Raw genomic sequence first — 16,722 nt, 5'->3', positions numbered from 1 at the left:
CTGCCAGGCTCCCCTGTCCTCCACTGTCTCCCAGAGTTTGCTGAAATTCATGTCCATTGAGTCAGTGATGTTATCCAACCATCTTATCCTCTGCCACCCCCTTCTCCTTTTGCCTTCAATGTTTCCCAGCATCAGGGTCTTTCCCAGTGAGTTGGCTCTTCGCATCGGGTGACCAAAGTATTGGAGCTTCAGCTTCAGTCCTTCCAATGAATATTCAGGATTAGCTTACTTTGCTCTAAAAAGTACATTATACACAATTCATGTTACCACACAGATTTTTGAAAACTTTGATTCTAAACATTTCTTACCAAAATAGTTATAAAGTTAAAGGGAGAAGTAAACTATGAAAGCATAAAAAATTCTTATGAAAATTTCTGGGGTTCAAAAATTAAAGAAAACATATGAGTAAAAGCTACTTTTGTATGATCTGAAACCCACAAAGTGTTTTCAAATGTCTGCATCCTTTATGCAAAGGAGGAGACTCTTACCTTTCAGCTTCATACTTCCTATAACTCAGATTCTTAAGAACTCCAGCCAAAAGATTTTCAAATGCCAGTTTTCAAAATGGGAATGGTATAAGCCTAAAACCTAGTTTTTTGTGTCAATTGTATATTTTTTGCCTTAAAAAAAAAAGAGGTACTTTTTAAGAAAGTAGATCTATCTTTGTTTGCATCGCTAAAGTAATCTTTAAAGATAACAATATGTCAAGATTTTTTTTCTTAAAGTCCCCCATGCTTAGATGTATTTAGATGATTTAGTTCAGGGTGTCTGTGAACTCATTCAGCATGGTGAGAGATCACAGAAACAGAATTCCTCTTAGGTAGCTGGTTTTGCAAATAGGAAGCAGATAAATAAGTGGGTAATGTCACAGGTATGTGATTTAGTGGTAAAGGTTTACACAGACCTGTTGGGGGAGAGGGTGAGGCTGCAGATACCGCTGAGTCATGCAGCATTTGACCAGACTCAGAGAAAGAAGAGAGAAACTAGAGAAAATCTTCCTGTTTTTCCCCCATTCCCATTTATTTTCCACTTTCTGCCACATTTTTTTTAAAGGGAAGAGTCACCAAATCTCTTATTTTTAAAGTAGCATACTATTGATTTCCTTTTCAATGAATAAAGGGATAATTATTTTTTGAATTCGTTTATTAAGCATCCTTGACAAACAAGTTGTTTTTCTATTTATACCTCTTAAAGTTGCATTTGCTTTCTTGCCTAGACATTTTTCTTTAACTTTATTCTTGTCAGACTTTCCATGTTTTTTGCATATTGGGATTACTGAAACATGAGCCCTCGGATCCACATTTAACTACTAGCAACCTTCTTATATTTTCCACCTTTGTTATGTTCAAGGTTATTTCCAAGTTCACTTTTATTTATCATGTTTAAGGGCCAACAGATTGCTTTGGACTTAGTTTCCCTTGCTTCTGTTGAAATCTGCTTCCTTAAAATTAGTTTCTCTATTAAAAAAAAAAAAAGATTTTCTCAGAGTTGCCTCTTACCTCCAGAGTCACCATCCAGTTTCCAAACATCGATATTTTCTTTCTGCTTTCCCAAGGTTGTCCCTGCTGGTGTGGTTATCCCCTACTCACTCGTAAATGTGACAGGATCTGACTTTCTGTGGATGTTGTTTTTTCAGCAGCTCACTGATTTCATTTCCTCTGTCACCACTAATTCCTGAATATTGATAACATTGTAGTCATCTGGTACCAGTTTTTCCTACTTCCTCTGGGAATGAGACCCTATCCCTTGCTCTTCTAGTTTTATTTTTGCCTCCATTATTTATTATTCCATAAACCAGAGAATAATGGTATATGTACTTGATGTCAAAAGCCCTTCTCTTTTCACTAATCTATTTAAGCCATTTAAGAGTCAGACGCAATATGAAAGTAATTAAAATAGTAAATATGTGGATAAATGTAAATAAACATTTGATGTAGAAAAAAAAAAAGAGTCAGACGCAACTTAGCAACTGAATAAGAACAAATTTAAGCTTTCATGGGAATGTGTGGTTAACCAAGTGGTACAAGCTTGTCACATCTTGCTGTACCATTGGCATTGCTATTATGTCAGTTTCTCCAGTATCTTTAAAGTTCTGTTGGAAGGTACAAGGTCACCATGACTTTGAATTATTTAACCATGATTCATATTCAGTCCTGAGTTCAACCAGACCCTTCTTGCTATTTTTCAGTTATTCTAGTTGCCCATAGATGTAATGATCAGCAATGGCCTTCAGTTCATCTTTTTTTTTTTTTCTTTTTAGCATGTGAACAATGCTGTGTTACAGTTTAGTTATATTATTAGTGGTTAGTCAGGTCTTCTCAATTTGCCATTTGCCCCTTATGTCACATCACGTAATCCACATCATCCCTTAACAGGTCACTTTGTCTGGTCCCTTCTACATAATGATACTGAAATGTATATATTTTTAATCCCTTCCTTGACCAATCTAATTAAAATTTCCCTTAGTAGACTGTCCAGCACTTTCCAAAGAAAGCACGTTCTCCGTGTGAAAGTAAAAGGTCACTCCCATTTAATACCCCCATTAACCTACAGACCCTGGTGGCTCAGCAGTCAAGAATCACCTGAAACTCAGGAGATGCAGGGTCAGGAAGATGTCCTGGAGGAGGAAATGGCAACCCCCTCTGGTATTCTTGCTTGGGAAATTCCATGGACAGAGGAGCCTGGCAGGCGGCAGTCCATCAGGCCACAGAAAGTTGGACATGGCCTTAAGGAAGTTTTGATCTCCAAATCAAATTCATGAGCTGCTGAAGTGTTTTGATAAAAGAAAGGTTATATTTGTGGATGCTGTGCTATTTTGACGATGGCATGAGTGAGCAAGATGAAAAGGAACAGGGCTGTGCTGGAAATCTCCTGCCTCATCCAGCGCGCCAGTGGGGATGTTGTCCAGCTCAGCACTGTCTCACGCTCTGACCTGTGTTTCCTTTCTTCCTTCCACCAGTTAGAGCTGAAACCTCAAGGCCGAATGTTGATGAATGCAAGATACTTTCTGGAAATGAGTGGCAAGTGGCATTTCTTATTCCTATTTGGGGATGAGGTGGGCATGTCTCTTCTCCTTTGCAACTTATTTCACTTTTTCGAAAGCAAAGAAAATGGAATCACAAGGAATTTCCTTAAAATTTCCAATAATGCTTGAGCATGAGTTGAATATACATTCTGTGGGACCAGATACACGTGGCAATATAAAACATTTATAGCATTTACTTTTGAAAAACTTTTTTTGTTTATTTTTGGCTGCACTGGGTCTTCATGGCGGTGCTCAGGCTTTCTCTTGGGGACGTATGCAGGCTTCTCATTGAGGTGGCTCCCCTCGCTGCAGAGCCCCGGCTCTAGGGCACATGGGCTCAGTAGCTGTGGCCCACAGGCTTTAGAGTGTGGGCTCAGTAGTTGTGGTGCATGGGCTTAGTTGCCCTGCTGCATGTGAAATATTCCCAGACCAGGGATCAAACCTTTTCCCTGCATTGGCAGGCAAATTCTTAACCACTGGACCACCAGGGAAATCCAGCATTTATTTTTACATAGTGTAAATGCATATGCCCAGTGATTTTCTAGTCTGTCTATATTTTCATTTGGGAATTTACTATAAACACCAGAGGTTCTACTAATGTGTTGCTCTGTGTGTACACACTGTGTATAAATAGTGTGATGTGACACGTAGTCACTCCATCAGAATACAAAATGAATAAGAAGCTGATAAATACTTTCCTTAGCCCTAGAAGAACAGAGTACTAATGCTTCAAGTTAGTCATCTCAAATGCTTTTAGGAACAAGCAAGGAAAACAATGTGTCACTGAAGACTTTCATTTGCATCTCACACACAGACACCGTTCATAGAAGTTACATTTATAAGCCATGTGTGTGATGTCTCAGACAGCCTGTCAGTTCTGCCTGTTGCATTTATATCCTGTTGTCAAAATGCTGACTAAACGAATCAAATGCTACTACTCTTAAATCTTTTTTTAAGTATAGTTGATTTACAATGTTGTGCTAGCATCAGGTGTAGAGCAAAGCGATTCAGATATGTCTGAATGTCTGAATATATATATATACACACCCTGCACACACATATGTATATATACTTTCACATCCTTTTCTCTTATAGGTTATTACAAAATATTGGGTATAGTTCCCTGTGCTGCACAGTAGGTCCTTGTTGAGTGTCTATCTGTGTGCATACATTAAGCCCATTCCTATTTTATGCCTCCATGCCCTTCTCCTTTGGTAACTATAAATTTGTTTTCTAAGTCTGTGAGTCTATTTCTGTTCTATAAATAAGTTCATTTGTATCATTTTTTTAGTGTGGTGTCATATAATGTTTGTCATTCTCTGTCTGACGTACTTCACTTAGTATGATCATCTCTAGGTCCGTCTATGTTGCTGAAGATGGCATTACTTCATTCATTTTCCTGTTTCACTGAGTACTTAGGAGGTGCTCAGTGAATGTGTGTTGAACTATTGAGTTGGGCTCACTCTGGCATTTAGAAATGCCTTTTTTTTTTGCCTTTGGTTCCCACTCAATGACTGTCTCAAATATTCCCATAGTCCTTGGTTGCTGAGGGAGCTTGTTCTCTTCCTCTTTGAGGGCGGCGTTACCAGTGTGGTAGAACTGGGAGAGACCGTGTCTTCTGTGTGTGTCTGCACTCTGGGGCGCAGCTGCTTTTTCCTGCTCCTCGGCCGCTGAGGAAGCCCCTCCCTCTCTCGGTGTCCTGGCTGTCGTCACTGGAGGTGCTGTAATGCCAGTTGTGCTTCCTCTCTGGCGTCTTCAGCTTTTCCTTCTCTCTTTGGTTTCCACCTCATTGCCAAGACATGCGTAATTATGCTATCTTCTCCAACGTGAAATAGATACGGTTTAAAATGTTTTTTATTGTGATAAAAGTCACATAATATATACTATTTTTGCCATATTCAACGGTACAGTTCAGTGACACCAAGTCCGTTCACATTGTTGTGCAGCTCTCCCATCATCCACCCTCCTGAGTTTTTCACCTTCCTAAACTGAAGCTCTGTTCCCATGAAACATGAACTCCCCATCCCCATCTCCCCACCCATCCACCCCACAGCCCCCGGCATCTACCAGTGTGCTTTCTGACTCTATGAATTTGACTACTCTAAAGTACCTTGTATAAGTGCAATCAAAAAGCATTTGTATTTTAGAATGCATTTTAAATTTTATTTATTTTTAATTGAAGGATTATTGCTTTACAGTATTGGTTTCTGCAAACACAAACATGAATCAACCACAGGTATACACATATGTCCCCTCCCTCTTGAACCTCCCTCCCCATCCCACCCTTCTAGGTTGTTACAGAGCCCCGGTTTTAGCTCCCTGTGTCACACAGCAGAAGGTTAATTTAACGTATGTCCTAGGGCTTCCCTGGTGGCTCAGATGGTAAAGAATCTGCCTGTAATGTAGGAGACCTGGGTTCGATCCCTGGATTAGGAAGATCCCCTGGAAAACGGAATGTCAACCCACTTCAGTATTCTTGTCTGGAGAATTCCATGGACAGAGGAGCCTTGCAGGCTATAGTCCATGGGGTCGTAAAGAGTCTGACACAACTAAGCAACTAATACTAACAAATGTCCTACATACAGATTACCTTCTTTTTTTTCCCCCTCTGTGCTATACAGTAGGCTCTCATTAGTTACCTGTTTTACACCTAGTACTGTGTCAGTCCCAGTCTCTCAGTTTAAAGGTATTTTTTTAAACCTTTTTTCCTCCATAAGGCTTTCTTTCCTTTCATTCCCTGACACATTTCTTGAGAAATTAGTTTAATATATTACTCCTTTTTCCTTCACTACTCTATCAGCCCTTAAACCCAAAGAATCTGGCTTATATTTCAATCCATCTGCTAAATGGCTTTCTCCAAAAGAATGAATCCTCAAAACAAATGTTTGTTTCTTAAGCTTCAATTCCTTTGACATCTTTCTATCTGTCAACGCTGAGAAACCTTTTCTTTCTTGGATTGCTTGATGTAATATTATTCAAGTTTTCCTCTTAATTTTTCAGCTGCCTCTTCATGGCCTCTTTTGTAATTTCTTTTCCTACCTCCTAAAAATACGGGAGTTCTTGTCTCCAAGTCTGTTCTTTGTGTGAGTGCCATCTCTTCCTGACTTACCCATTCAAACTTAGGGGTAACATCTCATAATTCTTTATAATATCCTGGATAGCAATTTGCTTATAGCTCCCCAGGAAATGTGTGACTTAATTGACTACAAACAAGTGATAGGTTAAACTAAACAAATAGATTAGGCACCATTACTACAAAATAAATAACCAAATATATAAAAATCAGTGAGCTTATTCAAGCCAGTGAACAAACAGAAGGCCAAATTACTTCAGAAATAAACAGTAATTACAAGGAGAAGTTTTAAAATTCTGCGCTTTTATACATTTACTTTCTTATAAGGATTGAAATGGTCAGAGGATAAAGGAATTATAGCAAGGAGCAAGGGAATGAATTCCTTATCTGTACTCTCTGACATATTTTTAAATGTACAGTGTTCTAATACACAGACTATTTTATATTTATAAACATACAGTTGTATATAGTCCGGACTATTATTTATAATAGTTTGTTAGACTGTTCAGTCAGTAAAGAATCTGCCTGGGTTCGATTCCTGGATTGGGAAGATCCCCTGGAGAAGGAAATGGCAACCCACGCCAGTATTCTTGCCTGGAGAATCCCATGAACAGAGGAGCCTGGCGGTCTGCAGTCTTTGGGGTCGCAAGAGTTGGACACAACTTAGCAACTAAACCACCACCATATAATTTTTACATGATTATATTTGTATATTTTTCACAGTAATATGGATAGGGTTCCCAGAATAATTCACCTCCCTCCCTGAGTTCAAAAGTAATTTTGTGCTTTATTTCTTTTTATTTCATCAGCACCAAAATAGAAATGAGTCAGAGCTTCCTGACAAATGGCCTCCTGTGCCAGTCCTGAGTTGTAAATAGATCTCTACACTTAGACCAGAACCTATGGGAGAAGGCAGTTGCCTCAGTGACCCTAAATCTAACCCCTAATTAACAGAGGCTAATTTATTTCCAGCCCAGTTCCTGAACAAAAGACCTAAATCACCTAACCTTGAAGTATCAGGCAAAGTACTAAACCCTATAAGGAACTCTTTTTCAGGAATGCTTTATTATTATTTTCTTTAGAATATAGTTGATTTGCAGTGCTGTGTTAGTTTCAGGTATACAGCAAAGTGACTTTTTTTCTGAGAGTTTGGGGTTTCCATAAAACAGGCCTGTGGACTCTTGAGGAGAAGACTTCAGTCTTGAAATGAGTGCTGGCACTAGGCTGGATCGTGGAGGAGGGTCTCCACCTCCGTGACCCTCCCCCTGCCCCGTTGTTTACCCAGTGTGTTTCCAGCCTGACCATGAAAAGGGGTGGAGAAGTTAAGATCCTCTGGCAGGATCGTTTGCCTCAGGTGTGTTGTCCAGCCACTGCCATGGCTTAGCCTGAAGGGAAACAATTTGGTTTAAACATTGTTAGCTCTCTTCATTTGTGAAACATGAGCCCCTTATTCTTGCCAAACCTCCATTTTTTGTATTTTAAAAAATAAGTAGAATAAGTAATCCAAGAATCTACTTAAAATTGCAGTTGTAGGAACTAGAATCATTAAATTCATTACCCTTATTTTAGTGATGATGACAGTTTTGTTCATTCTGTCACCTTTACCATGTCACTCTCTCATGCATGCTGGAGGTTCCATTGCACTGTTTAATCATAACTACCTTGCTATTGTGTATTTTGGTTTGGGGACCTGGGCTTCAGCCAGGGCTAATATTCTCACTGGTATTTCTCAGAATTCTTCCAGCCTTTTGGGAAGCTGTGGGTACTGTGGACAGTTACTACCCAGAGTACCTTCACCAGCATCCAGAGCCCAGGGTAAACTGAAGAAATGTGAATGTGATGATTTGATGTAGATGACTAGGTAACATCCAGGATTATCTAGACATTTTTTAGTTGCAGTCATCTGTTCATTTCTGGCGCTTTCCACATTGATCTGTATAGTTTATGGCTGCTGCATCTGATTCCCATGGGCTTCAGGAACCAAAGCATAAATAACTTCCCAAAGCTCTTCTGCCTTCAGAAATCTGGCCAGCTCCTGCCTGTCTACTTTTTTTTTTGTCCATAAACAACCAGATATAAAATTTCCTGGGACCTAAAAATATATATATATATTGTTTCCAACTTACTGTTAGTACCACATCATTCTTTAGAATTACAGGCAAAGTATTTGCCACTTCCTGCCTTTTCTGGCTGACTCATCACTGACAGTGACGAGGAGAGGTCAATAAATACCTTAAATGTTCCAACTTCTGGTTTTAAAAATTGAGAGAGGATGGAAGGATCGAGCCAAGAATCCAGGCTCGTTGCTCCAATCCTGTAACAGTATACCCTCTGATAACTCTGTTATGGGACTAAGGAAAGACACTTTGTTTTTACCAAACTTTAGAAGTACTGGGTTGGCCAAAATGTCCATAACATCTTTTGGAAAAACTCAAATAGGCTTTTTGCCCAACCCAGTACTTGGGGTGTTAATGGTCTCAATGCTTGTCTAGTTCCTCATCCATCTCTGCCCCTTCCCCACTTACCCCCACCCTGGTCGCCCCCAGCTGTGACAGCCATATCACAGAAGGTCACTGTCACTGCCCTCTTCCTGCAGACACAAAGGACATGAACGAATTCGAGACCGACGGCTTCTTCGCTCTGCATCACCGCCGAGGAGCCATCAAACAGGCCAAAGTCCACCACGTCAAGTGCCATGAATTCACAGCCACCTTCTTCCCACAGCCCACGTTTTGCTCCGTCTGCCATGAATTTGTCTGGTATGGTAACTCGCATGTGATGCCAAGCTTCAGGTTATGCCTTGTGTCACATCTTTTTTTTAATTTGTTTGTTTATTTGGCTGTGTTGGGTCTTAGTTATGGCACACAGGCTTCAGAGTGCCAGCTTAGTTGTTCTGAGGCCTGTGGGATCTTAGACCCCTGAGCAAGGACTGAACCCCCATCCCCTGCATTGCATGGCAGATTCTTAAACACTGGACCACTGGGGAAGTCCCACGATGCAGCTTCTTAACCCACCAGGCCTGGCATGTTCCACCTTGGGGGAGTGTATGGGAATAGGTACTACCTGAGAGTTTCCAGTGGCCTCACCGGGATTGAGAAGGCTCAAACGGTGTGATTCTAGAGAATATTTTCATAGTAGAGCTCCTGTAGAGCGAGGAATCCAGCTCCCTTAGGAAAGATTTCAAGGAAACTTTGGTTTCCAATTAAATGGGAAGCTTCTGGGGGTGAGTGGGGAGGGACAGAAGAGGGAGAGATCTTTATTGTAAGCACAGTTTTATAGTCAAAACTGCCACCAGCTCAACAGCCCAACTGTGCTGCTAACTAAATGTCTGCAGAAGGCAACACTTGCCCACTGGAGCTGATGAGTTTCTATGTTTACAAGGCTCTTGGGTGTCTTAACAGCCCTCGAACAGAGATTGGTTCAAGCCTCAGTAACCACACAGTGAAGGCTACGGTAGACTGGAGACTCAAAATGACTCCTATCTCTTGTTTCAGCCTCCCCCACTCTTTTGGGGTCTTCTCTCTTTTGGGTTCTTGCAGGATCTGTTAATGCACAACCTCTGGCTTCACCAGGGTATCCAAAGGTCAGGTAGACTTTTGGTGGATTTCCATCAACTGTCTTTATCTAATGACTTGAACGCCTTTCTTTCTAATAGTGAATGTTCACAGAATCAGTCTGAAGGTTGAGAATTTATTAGCTGCAAATGTTCTCAGATACTCAGAAAGAGGAAATAAAGCGTTATATGGATATGTTTGCTTATCTGTACTGAACTTAGTAAGACAGTGAAAATTTTTAAGTGTAGACATGGAAATTTGCTACTAGGAGCCTGTGATCCATTTTTTGGTTGGGCATTTTTTGGTCTGCATGTTTGTTTGGAAAATATGCAAATGAAAGGGAAATGAACAACTCCTCATTTATTGAATGTTTAGACTTTTCACAAAGCAGGTCAAAATAAGAGCGCACATAAACACTCTTGGCTAATAATAGACCAGGGCTGTTGATCAGAAAATGCTATGTGAGAGTAGGAAGCTATGAGAGCTTGTTCATCTTTTAAATGTTTTTGTTTTTGGTACTACAGTTGACTCTAAAGTCCATATACATATTCAAACATGTGCTTTATTGCAGGGGTCTGAACAAACAAGGCTACCAGTGTCAACGTAAGTAAGAAGGATTTCTGTTGTACTAGCATCGTTCCTTTTGTTTAGTTGTCCCTTAACTTCTGAAAATCTCAAGCTGTAGTTATTTCTTTTCAGAATGTAATGCAGCAATTCACAAGAAGTGTATCGATAAAGTAATAGCAAAGTGCACAGGATCAGCTATCAACAGCCGAGAAACTATGGTACGGACCTAGATTCGCCTTTGTCTGAAATATGATGATTTCATCCTGACATTACCTTTAACAGGCCACTAATTCTTTTTTAAAGGACTTTTTAAAAAATTCTGTTGCTGTGTGTGGGCTTTCTCTTATTTCAGAGAGCAGGGGCTACTCTCTAGTTGCGGTGCTTGGGGCTTCTCGTTGTGGTGGCTTTTCTTATTGCAGAGTATGGTCTCTAGGCTTGCAGGCTTCAGTGGTTGGAGTGCATGGGCTTTGTTGCTCCACAGCATGTGGAATCTCCCCAGACCAGGGATCAAACCCATGTTCCCTGCACTAGCAGGTGGATTTTTATTCACTGTACCACCAGGGAAGCCCAACAATGCCCTAATTCTTGTTCATAATGCACAATTCTTAAATTTTTCCATGCACGTCAATATCCCTGAAATGCTTTCCTCTTTAGTAATGATTGTTACTGAGACCCAAAACTAGTGTCTCGCCCTCTCCATGTTTAATCTCCCCATAGATCAAATCAGAATCCTAACAGAGGCTGCTTCAAATTTTGAGGATTATATGAGGTATTACACATGTAAAAGACAACACAGGTGACATATTTGTCACAGCACATGGCAGGACTGTTCTCTATGCCTGTCTCTTCTGTTCACATATAACAAGTGTGAAAAGTCTTCCCACTTCTCACACTAATAAACCGATGCCTCTAGAGGAGGCATTATATAATATCTTCCAAAGGTGAAAGCACTAGTTCTAGGTTGAAAGGGAAAAGGAAATATTTATGTTAAATAGGAATGGAAGTCCATTGACATAACTCCCATTTAAACAAATAACTCTGGTCTCCTTCCTGAAATATTAGCCCATCTAATATTGGCAGCAGACTCTGAAGGCAGCAGACTTCAGCTATCTCCAGGTTACCTGATAAGAGTATCTCGTGCCCTTGACCTAGGACAGCTAATATCTTCCTGTCTTCATTGGATATGACTATAAGGCTTGACAAGTAAAAATCATGACTTCCAATACACATCATTGCAATGTTTTTATTATTCTGTTCATTCTGCAAAAGTCTCTGCTAAAGAAATGAAAAGTGGGGAACCCAGGACACATGAACCATCGTACTCTCTTGTTCCCTTTCAGTTCCACAAGGAGAGATTCAAAATCGACATGCCGCACAGATTTAAGGTCTACAATTACAAGAGCCCAACCTTCTGTGAGCACTGTGGGACCCTGCTGTGGGGCCTGGCCAGGCAAGGACTCAAGTGTGACGGTGAGTCCCACGCAAAAGGTGCTTGGGGTACCCACCGACAGAACCTCCAGGAGGTGGATTTGCAGCTTTGATAAGAGGATGAGGGATGGAGGGAAGGTGGAGATGACTTGCTTGTTCAGCCAGCCCAGAAGAGCCCTGTGGTCCTGAACAAGAAGTTCCCGGATAACAAGCCACTGCTGTTCTTTTCCTTCCACCTGCCACCACCCCGTGTCTTATTTCCCAGAGAAGTGCACAGTCATTCAGGTCCCGTGTCCAGGCCCCTGGCCTGATGCCTTCCTTGGCCCCAGTCCTGGGGAGCAAGGAGGCGGCATGCTCCTCTGACTGGTCCCCTGCCCTGACCCGTCCCTTCCTGACTCTGGTGGCTCTGGCCATGCCCCTGCCACTCTCCCTGGAACCAGCGACGACCATTCTGTCTGTGACCCCATTGAGGAATGAACCTGGCACATCTGCCGGGCTGCTAAAAAGTCCTGTATGGAAAAAGTCCCTGGCTTAATTAATCTGGCACACCTGTCCCCAAAGCATGCTGTGAATTCCAGCTGCACAGTTTAAGTGTTGGAAGTGTTAGTCACTGAGTCAGGTCCAGCTCTTTGCGACCCCATGGACTGTAGCCCACCAGGCTCTTCTGTCCATGGAATTCTCCAAGGCAAGAAGAGTGGAGTGGGTTGCCATTCCCTTCTCCAGGGGATCTTCCTGACGCAGGGGTTGAACCCAGGTCTCCTGCATTGTAGGCAGATTGTTTACCATCTGAGCCACTGGGAAAGCCCGCACAGGGAGAGGCCCAGGATTGCTCCTCCAGGTGACCTGATCACAGAGCCTGAGCTCACTCCCCTTTACCCGTCCAGTTATTCAGCCTGACCCAGAGGAAAAGCCAGACAGCTTTCTTGCTCTAAAAGCCCAGGTTGCTAAGGCAATAACCTTTAGAAACTGAGATGCCATTTCACCAGGATTAGGGGGTAGGGAGGGAAAATTCCAACAAAAACTATCAAAGCCCTTCTGCCTTTGGAGTGGGGACTGAGAGGGGACAGAGCCTAGATAACGTGTTCAAAACAAAGGTGCCCCACTCAGCAGGGAGCATTTTATTCTCAATTAAAAAATTTTTTATTGGAGTATAGTTGATGTACAGTGTTTTGTTAATTACTGCTATACAGCAAGATGATTCAATTATATATATATATATACACATTATATAATGTGTATACATTTATATGCATTTTTTAACATACTCTTTTCCATTATGGTTTATCCTAGGATATTGATTAAACATGCGTTTGCTAAGTCACTTTAGTCGTGTCTGACTCTTTGCAACCCCATGGACTGGCGTGTGCCAGGCTCCTCTGTCCTTGGGATTCTCTAGGCAAGAATACTACAGTGGGTTGCTCTGCCCTCCTCCAGGAGATCTTCCCAACTCAGGGATAGAACCCGTGTCTCTTAAATCTCTTGCATTGGCAGGCAGGTTCTTTACCACTAGTGCCACCTGGGAAGCCCACTGATTAAACATAGAAACCACTTTATTTTTTGTGGATCACCCCATTTTAACTTATGCCACTGGCTACTGTGTGTTGGATCTTTTAAGTGATAAAGAGGGCTGACCTAAGCAGGAAGGTCACCCTTAGCTGCCTCCTTATCCACATCCCAGGTGTATCTGCAGGTCTGGTAGAGCCTGGAGTGACATCTTAAAGAAGGCAGGAGATGTTAGGTTTTTCAACTCATTGCTGAAGGCAAACCCACAGGTAGTCAAAATTCAACTGAACCACCCTTCCACCGCCCAGGGGACCACCACACACTTTCCTGTCTACATCTGCTCAATGGTCCGAGGGTGGGTGGCCTGGCATTGTGTAGACTGTCTCTAGGAGTTCACAGGCAACAGGTAACTTGGAGGGTTTCTGAGTGGACAAACAGGACAGGAATAATCAAATCCACACGTGATGGCACCTCTATTCTGATGGTCTTGGACATCAGGGTTTTCTTCCCTGGAGCCCATCACCCCACCTGCAGAGGCTGTGCTCATCCCCGCAGTAGCTTGTGCCTCTGAGCTCAGAACTTCCACTAGGACTCCTTGGCATTATTCTGTGGCTTCCACGCCCTCCTCTGTTCCATCCTTTCCTAACATTCTTTCTTCTCTGTTCCATTCTTTCTTTCATTTCCCATCCTCTGGCCTTCCTTACTTTCCCTCCCTCTCCCCCTCCCCCATTTTCTCCCACTCTTTTCCTTCCCCCACCCCGAGTCATTCTCTGTTCTTGCTGAAACCCCGCTAGGCGGGGTACTGTCTGCTCCTTCCTCATGCCCTTGTCTGCGTCTCCACCTCCCACTCTCTGTCTCACTCTCTCTTCTTGCTCTCCTGTAAGCCTCCTGCCTAAGTGTGGTCCCCTCTTATCCTGATCCTGTCCCCTTCCTCTGGCTGCTGAAATTCACATGAAATTAGTCATCAGAAGGAACTGTTTGCATTCACAGAGGTTCAGTTATCACCTACTAGGTTAGTAACAGGCTTCTGACATTTTGATCCTGGTGGGCAGGGAGCTTTTGTTCATGGCACATCAGAGAGGAGCTTAGATCTGGTACAATTTTAAACAGTAAGATGCTCAATCCCTGCTAACTGCCTCCCTCTGCCTTGCTGCCGTGGGTAGGAAATGGGAGCTGAGGCTGCCCAGCATAAAACCTGCATCTGGGAGCCCAGGAAGAGTCAAGTAAATCAGGCAGTATTCAGAGGACAGAGGCCATTATAAGGAGCATAAAGGTTTCACTTCAGATGGGTTTTTTACAACTATCTATGGTTTATACTTACTTACATAGAAAATGCTATTTTGTTTTATTGTGAACGGTCTGTTTACCTAGTGAAAACTAAACGTAAAGACAGCTATAGTATCATCTAAATATTTCAATAATATTTTTAAAGATGCAAGAAAAGTTGTATTTGGTGAGCACCTTTTGAAGGCCAATCACTGTGCTAAGTTTGTGCACACAAATGGGCTAATAATAAAGTAAGAGGATGAAAACAGCATGATTTTATAGCGTCTCCTGCCTAGTTCCATTGTAACAATCCCTATTGAAAGACCTTTATAGAATCTAGCAGGATGTGAGATCACAGTTCTACATGCAGGTGTTGGAACATTTTGTTTTTTTGTTGGGTTTTTTTTTTTTTTTTGGCATAATGGTGATGTTTCATAAGCAGAAGTTGAATTTTCTAAGACTGATAACATGAAGCAATAATTGTCTTTACACAGCCATACAGACACATGGCCCACAATACAAGAAGGCTCCCACAGTCACAGCTGTCTTTAGACTAATGAATCCAGAATTGTAGGCCTCAAAGTTGGAAGCCTGTATTTAGCCTGGTGAAGTAGCCCACCTCTCCCATGTGGTGCGAACCTGGTCTCTGGACACCTCCACTCCTTTACCCCCACCTCTCACACCTGCATAGCCCACTCCACCTTCTCAGTTTCAATTTAGGCTGAGGCTGCACCCTGGGCTTCAGCCTAGAGGGTGGAAAAGCCCCTTGCAGCTCATCTGGCAAAGGGGATCCTCAGCTCCAGTCTAGAGTGGGAGTGAATGACCTTCCACCCAGCAATTCACATCACCACCAACTGATTCTCCCCTAGAATGAGAGCCAACATCAGTTTTTATTCTCAGCAGCAGCCCAGTTTAAATGCATTTTTAAAGAGGAAAGAAAAGTTGTATTTGGTGAGCACCTTTTGGAGTCCAGTCACTGTGCTAAGTTTGTGCACACAAATGGGCGGCAGCCTTCCTTGTCATCAACAAGGCTCTGGCTATGCCTCGAGCAGGAGTCATATCCAAGCATCATGCCAAAAAGCACCTGCTGTGTGCATGAGTATCTCAGTGAAGCGGAGGTGGATGCTGGCATCATCAAAGCACCGCCCTAATATCTGTCTTCATTGTCTCCCTCTGCGGGGAAGATGGAGCTGGGGATTTGCCAATTGTCTGTTGCACGTACATGCACCCAAAACAGATCGTGTTCAGACTGCCTGGAAGTTGGTTCTGTCGCCCTTGCTCATGGTGTTGCTTCTTCCTTTCAGCATGTGGCATGAATGTGCATCACAGATGCCAGACAAAGGTGGCCAACCTTTGTGGTATAAACCAGAAGCTGATGGCCGAAGCACTGGCAATGATTGAGAGCACTCAGCAGGTAGGAATGGCTTTTAGGGGACAAGTCCCCACAGTTTCAACTCAACAAGGACTATTTCAGTCCCTTCACTCTTGGATTTGTAGCAACTGTATGGGGCAACATGGAATCTGTTTCCAAGCACTTGCCTTGACCCTGGCTTTCATCTTCATGTCCACATCCCCACTTTGAGATGTTTATTTAATGCATTTCACTTGTGTGGATCTTTGTAAGAGCTTAAATTTTTCATGGAATGAGCAGGGGTGAAAACAAATGTATTCATTAAAATTATTAAAGATTCATTGCTAGCTTTATACCTGTATAAGATGACTATGTAATAGTTTGTGGGAAAAACATTTGCTGGAATCATTTCCAAAATGTCCCCAAAACACTGAATCTGAGGCAGCTTTGCCTTTCTGCCCAGTAGCATGCTGAATCCTCACATCCATGAGCAAACCCTCTCTGAGACTTGGCTTTGGAACTTCCCTGGTTGTCCAGTGGTTAAGACTTCACCTTCCAATGCAGGAAGTGTGAGTTTGATCCCTGTTCAGGGAGCTAGGATCCCACATGCCTCGCACCAAAAAACCAAAATATAAAACGGAAGCAGTATTATAACAACTTCAAGAAAGACTTTAAAAATGGTCCACTCTAAAAAAAGAAAAAATCTTAAAGACTTGGCTTTGCCTAGTTGAGCTATTTTTCCATCCATTGGTCTTTGATTCCTATTTGTGACTGAGTGCTGTGGGTAATGGCACCCCACTCCAGTACTCTTGCCTGGAAAATCCCATGGACGGAGGAGCCTGGTGGGCTACAGTCTATGGGGTTGCTGAGAGTCGGACACGACTGAGTGACTTCACTTTCACTTTTCCCTTTCATGCGCTGGAGAAGGAAATGGCAACCCACTCCAGTATTCTTG

General features: G+C 42.4%; 1 protein-coding gene across 19 annotated transcripts in view; it reads left to right on the top strand.

The window, feature by feature from the left end:
- The window catches only part of PRKCQ (protein kinase C theta), a 152,719-nt gene that overhangs the window by 72,438 nt on the left and 63,559 nt on the right, over positions 1-16,722 (top strand). For 15 of the 19 annotated variants that reach the window (XM_081556656.1, XM_081556662.1, XM_081556648.1 and 12 more), the window contains 6 exons: positions 2,960-3,020; positions 8,695-8,857; positions 10,224-10,255; positions 10,352-10,437; positions 11,560-11,689; positions 15,721-15,830. In XM_081556656.1, the coding sequence (XP_081412782.1) occupies positions 2,960-3,020; positions 8,695-8,857; positions 10,224-10,255; positions 10,352-10,437; positions 11,560-11,689; positions 15,721-15,830 (582 nt within the window). Of the gene's footprint in view, positions 1-2,959; positions 3,025-8,694; positions 8,858-10,223; positions 10,256-10,351; positions 10,438-11,559; positions 11,690-15,720; positions 15,831-16,722 lie in introns of all 19 variants that reach the window. The other 4 variants (XM_081556666.1, XM_081556665.1, XM_081556663.1 and 1 more) reach the window with 1 other exon arrangement.

The sequence above is a fragment of the Giraffa tippelskirchi genome, chromosome 13, assembly GCF_054371585.1.
Source record: "Giraffa tippelskirchi isolate mGirTip1 chromosome 13, T2T-mGirTip1v1.2.pri, whole genome shotgun sequence".
In the NCBI taxonomy this organism is placed as follows: Eukaryota; Metazoa; Chordata; class Mammalia; order Artiodactyla; family Giraffidae; genus Giraffa; species Giraffa tippelskirchi.
The sequence above is the reverse complement of the archived record's forward strand: the minus strand, read 5'-3'. Positions and strand labels throughout refer to the sequence as shown.